This window comes from Tauraco erythrolophus, chromosome 3, assembly GCF_009769465.1.
Source record: "Tauraco erythrolophus isolate bTauEry1 chromosome 3, bTauEry1.pri, whole genome shotgun sequence".
In the NCBI taxonomy this organism is placed as follows: Eukaryota; Metazoa; Chordata; class Aves; order Musophagiformes; family Musophagidae; genus Tauraco; species Tauraco erythrolophus.
This window is the reverse complement of record NC_141467.1, coordinates 85,300,796-85,306,795: the sequence shown is the minus strand read 5'-3', so window position 1 is coordinate 85,306,795 and position 6,000 is coordinate 85,300,796. Positions and strand designations below refer to the sequence as shown.

The 6,000-nt window shown below is 51.7% G+C and overlaps 1 protein-coding gene across 1 annotated transcript in view; it reads left to right on the top strand.

Moving 5' to 3' along the window:
* The first annotated feature begins 1,173 nt into the window (after nucleotides 1-1,173).
* RSPO2 (R-spondin 2) overlaps nucleotides 1,174-6,000 on the top strand; it is a 111,079-nt gene continuing 106,252 nt past the window's right edge. Inside the window, exon 1 of the mRNA XM_086609514.1 lies at nucleotides 1,174-1,267. Within this exon, the coding sequence (XP_086465640.1) occupies nucleotides 1,174-1,267 (94 nt within the window). The remainder of the gene's footprint in view (nucleotides 1,268-6,000) is intronic.

The window sequence follows — 6,000 nt, the reverse complement described above, 5'->3', positions numbered from 1 at the left end:
ACGCGTGAAAAATAAAAGGATCAAGGTCCTAAAGGTAGGAATGAAAGAAGGAAAGAGAGTTAATTATCAAACACTGCGAGAAGAAAGAAAAAAAAAAGGAAAAAAAAAAGGAAAAAAAGACAGAAGCGAGCAGGACAAGGTTTCCCAAGGCTAGAAGCAGTACAAAGAAACGACGAGGAGGCTTTGGGGGGAGACGGAGAAGCCCGCCGAGGAAGAGCCTTCTGGCAAAAGCCTCAGCGGCTCCCGGGGCGAGGGGCGCGGGGCGGGCGGGCGTTAGGGCCCGGCGGAGGCGGGGGCGCGGCGCCGGGCGGCGCTAGGGCCGGGCGGCGGGACAGCCCGGACCGCGGCACCACCTCCGTGCCGCGGCCCCGCGCCGCCGCGCATCCCCGCCGAGCCCGCACGGCACCGCTGCCAGCGCCGCCGCCGCTGCCCCCCGGCTGACAGCCCCCGCCCCGCCGCATAAAAGGAGCGGGCGGAGGTGGGCGGCTGGGGCAGCGGAGGGGACCGGCGCGGACATCGCCTGCATGTGGCCGGGAGCCTCCGCCGCCCGCCCCCCCGAGCCCGCGCCCCGGCCGCCGCCTGCCCGCGGCGCGGAGCCGCTTTCCGGACCCGGCGGCGGGGCGGGATGACCACGGGGTCGCGCCGCGGAAGGTAGCGGGGGGCGGCTTCGCCCCGCCGTGCCCGCGACCTGAGCGCCTGTGGGCGGGGTGCGCCCCTGCGCCGGGATAAATAGCGCTTTCCCTCGCCTGACAGCCCGTCCCCGGGGCGAGCGCGGATGCCGAGCGGCAGCGCTGCTCCGCTGCTCGCGGGAAAAAGTTGAGGCTCTCGGTGACTCTGCTCTGGGGCGCCGCTCCTGCCCCGACCGGGGCTTTTGATTTTTCTCTTTTTGTTTCCCGGGGAGAGCCGGAGAAGGGGGAGGACCAGGAAAGCCAGGAGCCCAGCTTTTCCCTCTCTGCCTCCCTGCAGCGCGGGGGAGATGCTGGAAGCGGCTGTGAGTTTGAAGCGCCCGAGAAGGGGAGCGAGAGGCGCGTGAGCTCCAGCCGGTCCCCGCGGCAGCCGCTGCCCCGCGGCGCTCCGCCGGCTCCCTCCTCGCCCGGGGCCGCTCGCCGCTCCGCACACAGCCGGCCGCCGCTCTCCGCCGCCGGAGGAGGCTGCCCAGCACAGCGGCCCAGGATGCAGTTTCGCCTCTTCTCCTTTGCCTTGATCATCCTGAACTGTATGGATTACGGCCACTGCCAAGCCGGCCGCTGGAGACGCAGCAAGCGAGGTGAGTAGCGCCGCCTGCTCAGCCGGGACACCCGCTCGGGGCAGCGAGCAGGAGCGCTTGCGGGGCAGAGCGGGGACTGCCGGAGGGCTGCGTGCCCGTCCGCTTCCCGCCGAGGAAGGGGAGCTCTCCGGCAGGTGAGCCGCCTCCGCGGCGGGGCTCGTGCCGGCTCCCCGCCCGCGGGCTACGGCGGGAACGTGGGGCGGCGGCGAGCCGGGGGCCTCAGGGCCGTGCCGGCGTGGCGACCCCTCCGCGGGGCTGCCCGCCGCCCTCCTGCTGGGGAGGCCGGGCCGGGAGCGGGAGGAGCGGCGTACACGTGAGCTCCGATGGGAAAGGACCGGCTGGAGCGGCGCGGCCGCTCCGCGACCCGCGTGGGGCTGCCGTGGACGCAGCCGTCGAGCGGTAGGTGCGAGCCCCAGCCCCCCGCCGCGGCGGGGTGCTCCTCTCCCGCGGGGCTGGCGGAGCCGGGGGTCTCGCCGGGAGCTGCCCGCCGCGGGACAGGCGTTGCCGGCAGCCGCCACCGGCTCCTCGGCCATTTCGGGGGCGCCCGGCCGGGCCGCAGCGAGCGGTGGGAGCCGCGGGTTCCGCCGTGGTACCTCGTCCCCGGTTCGGAGCAGCCAGGGGGTCGCCGTTAGCCCCGGTGGTACGGCTGGCGTGTCTGTGGGGCGGACTTTGAGGCTGCTTTTCCGTGGTCCATCCCTTGAGTGACCCTGTTTCCGAGGCAGAAAGGCGGCTTCTCCCCTTCCATCCCGCGGACGCCGGGCACCCCGGCCCCGCCGTGCCGCTCCCGCGGGGCTCGGGCGGCTCAGCCCGCGGAAGTGCCGCGGCGGCGGGGCGAACCGCGCCTTCCCCGGCGCCGAGGGGATTGCTGTGCCGCCAGCTTTTGCTCAAAGCTCGCAGATCCCTTTGGGGGGGCGGGGGGGGGAGGCGGGAAGAGAGAAACGGTGCGTTAGGGTTAGGTTGTTTTCCGAAGATGCTGTTGTCGGGATTACCGGAGTTCGGGAGTCGGAGCAGTGAAATGTACCAGTACAGCACCCATGTGGACGAAAAGGTTAGTGCAGCTCTTTTCCAGCTGTCAGGGTCGGCTGTAGTTTTTTGTTTGTTTGTTTCTTTTCTTTTTTTTTAGTAGTTTCAGTATAAAATGTTGTTATCCACGTACTCTGAATTATTTTGCTGTCCCTCTTTCTATTATTTTCTCGGCCATGTCTCCCCTCCCCATTTGTAAACTTAGCTGAAAATCAGGTGGCTCAGCTGCTGAGAAATTTCTATTTCTGAAAGAATTGCACTTTTGTTGCAATTATTTGGAAGGGGAGGGAGCTAACATCTCCAGTGTTAAGCCGGTACGAACAGTAATAAAACTGTGAAAGGAAAATAGCTTGCACTCCTGTGCATATGTCACCTTTGGAGTAGGTGCAAATAAACTTGTAAAGCAATTTAGTGTAGATGTTTTTTCAGCAGATGGTTTCCAGAATTTAATTTTTGCGTGTGTGACTAAAACGATAGCAGTCCTTTAAAGTGACCAGACTATCTGTGCTAACAAAGGGTATACTGTGTCTTTAATTAAATGTGGAACTACTTAGAGTGCTGGCTAGACAGCGGAGGGTGATAGTGGTATTTCTGCTTTACAACGGAGCTTAAGGATTGCATTGTGGGAGCACTGAAATGAATAGACATCTAACTCGAGTTGTGTGAATTGTCCTTCTACAAAAACTTAAGCTGGATTTAATTGATCTCATGTTCGCTGATTGATCTTAGACCAATTGTTGTGCTAGTTGAACAGTTGGCTTTTCCAAAGGAGATTGATTTAAATTAGTTTTTAGTTTAGTTATGGGATAAATAACGTCAGTATTGACAGTTGACTTACTGGCGCTGTTTTGTGCTATCACCTCAGGGTTTTGTTTTGTGCTTGGAAGAATGCAGTCTTTTTCATTTCATAAGTCTGAAGAAGTAAGCATAGCCAGTTCTAAGCATTGAAAGCAAAATCTAAGAATGCATTCGAATTATAATAGACATTTGCCATGACACATGCAGTCTGAAGTAATGCTTTCGTACAGGTCCCAAAATTCCAATAATTTCACAATTTTTCCATATCCCATCTGCAAATAATCAGGCACTCACTGTGGGGTACTGGCAGTTAAAATTTCTCTGGCATTCTGTTTTGTCTGTTACATGATCTCAGATGCTCCATAATATCATTTTCTTAATGAAATAAAATTTTTGGCATAGATTAAGTCTCCTGTGTGGTAAAAATCAATTGCATTCGGTCTGGAATTATGAGCAAATATCATGTGTAGATGATTTTTTTTCTTAAAGCAGCTAAATTTACAGTAAACTTTAAGTATATATGCCTGTAGAGGAGTTTGCATGGATTTGTAGCTGATATAGAATACTCTAGTAAACAAGAGTTTAGTAAATTTGCAGGGACGTTCCCTGATTTTTTTCATTCCCCTTCCGCTTTCAACCCTTTCCCAAACCAAGGTGTGCAACATTGCTGTAGAAGCATAACGAAAAATTAAGGGTTAGAATGTGGTTCCTACCTGGCATTGATTTGTGTGGTGTTAATGTCACTTCATTAAAAATTATGCAGTAAATGCATTACAATCAATAGATTCTGCTAACTCCAATGCTGCTCGTAGTTACTTTTGCAGCTCATTGACATATTGCTTTGCCTAGTTGGCTCAGAGCAGAACCTTACTCCCCTTGAAACACCCCAGCAACTTTTCCCTTTGGAAGTCTCTGTTCTGAGCAGGTAATTATGATTACTTGTATTTCCTTCAGAAGGTATTCTAAAACATATGTAAGGGTTACATAGCTTAAAGGTCATGGGTGGAATCTCACAGCTGCCTTAGCCTAATATCAAAGCACCTCCTTTCCGTTTCTTGTTTAATTGTATAACTTGATTTTTCATTTCTCTTGGATACCTACTTGCTCGTTTATTTCCATGAAAATTTTTATCTTTTCTTCGAATTTCTTTTTAGCAGTCAGTGTAAGATGAGCAGCTTCATGTCTTAGCATTTCACTGAATATCACAGGGTGCATGAAAGACCAGTGTTTTTCCCCTTGTCTTTGAGACATGATAAAATCAACTGTCCCAAAGAGCACCACAAATCAAAATGGGAGTATATAGAAATGAAGACTGTCAGGCTGGCTTACGAGGGGGAGTGACGATATTCTGCAAAAGCATTGACAGAAAAGAATACAGGGTTCACTGTAAACAGCCATCAAAAATTAGATGCTAACAGAATTCTCTGAGGTAAACAAAGTCACTGTGGCAGCAGTGCCTGCATCAATGGGAAGACTTAACCATAGTGTAGAGAGGCTCTCTGGGTTGGTGAGACCAATGTTGGAATAATGAGAGCTGTGAATGGGACACATTCGCACTGGGAAATTGGAAGTTACTTATATCCAAGAACTCAAATAAAAACTGGATGTGGAGTACTTGTCTTTCCATTGAGTTCATATTCAAGGAGTGTGACAAGAGCTGAGGTGCATAATCATCTCCTGGATGCTCACACTCTGTATTAGATGTACATAAAGAAAGGGGCAATATGTACATGAAGAAAGGGGGCAAAAAGGGTGGATGATCTACTTAGGGATATGGTTTAATGGGGGATTAGGGACGGCTGGACTGGATGATCTCTAAGGTCTTTTCCAACCTAGAAATCTATGAAATCTATGAAATATTTGTGTCAATGAGTGAATAGTAAGTGACAGTGGTGATGTCAAAATATCCACAGATGGAAATAGGAGGAGTGCCTGGGAAACGAAATTTCTCCAAGTGTTTCTCAGAGCTCACTGTAGCTCTGTGTATGGCCTTCATAGGAGTGTATGCATATATGGAGGAACATAGTGTTAAGGGAGTGGAGCATCTCCCTTATGAGGAAAGGCTGAGGGAGCTGGGTCTCTTTAGCTTGGAGAAGAGGAGACTGAGGGGGGACCTCATTAATATTTATAAATATGGAAAGGGTGACTGTCATGAGGATGGAGCCAGGCTCTTCTCAGCGGCATCCAATGATAGGACAAGGGGAAATGGATATAAGCTGGAACATAGGAGCTTCCGCTTAAACATGAGGAAGAACTTCTTCCCAGTAAGGATAATAACACTGGAACAGACTGCCCAGAGAGGTTGTGGAGTCTCCTTCTCTGGAGATGTTCAAAACCCGCCTGGACGTGTTCTTGTGTGATCTGATCTAGGTGGTCCTGCTCTGGCAGGGGGATTGGACTAGATGATCCTTTGAGGTCCCTTCCAATCCCTAACATTCTGTGATAGTAGCTAGAATTCAGATTTAATTGACATAATCTTCATGATAATGTAAGATGAGAATCTTGACCACAAACCAGTTATTAATATAGGAAGCTGTTACTTGGATTTTCAACTAGAAGAAAAACCTGTTTAGATATTTGGGATTGTGATTTCGCTTTCCTAACTAGACACTTGCCTGAGATGAGGCTAATCTTGAAAACTGGTTTCAGCTGGGTCGTGTGGTCAGGCTTTGGGAAAGACTGAGGATTTGCACATTAGGGAAAAAGAACCCGTGTTGGAAATACTTGATTGAAGTAAATGCCACATCTGCATGTACTGTATATACTGCAAGGACTGTATTAACTCCAAAAGAGTAATTTACTACCTCAAAACAAAAAAGTCATACTACAAAGAATATCTTTTAATTGTCAAAAAGTATGCAAATATTTTACCTCCTCTCTTTGAACTTGAACCATATTTTACATTTGGAGAA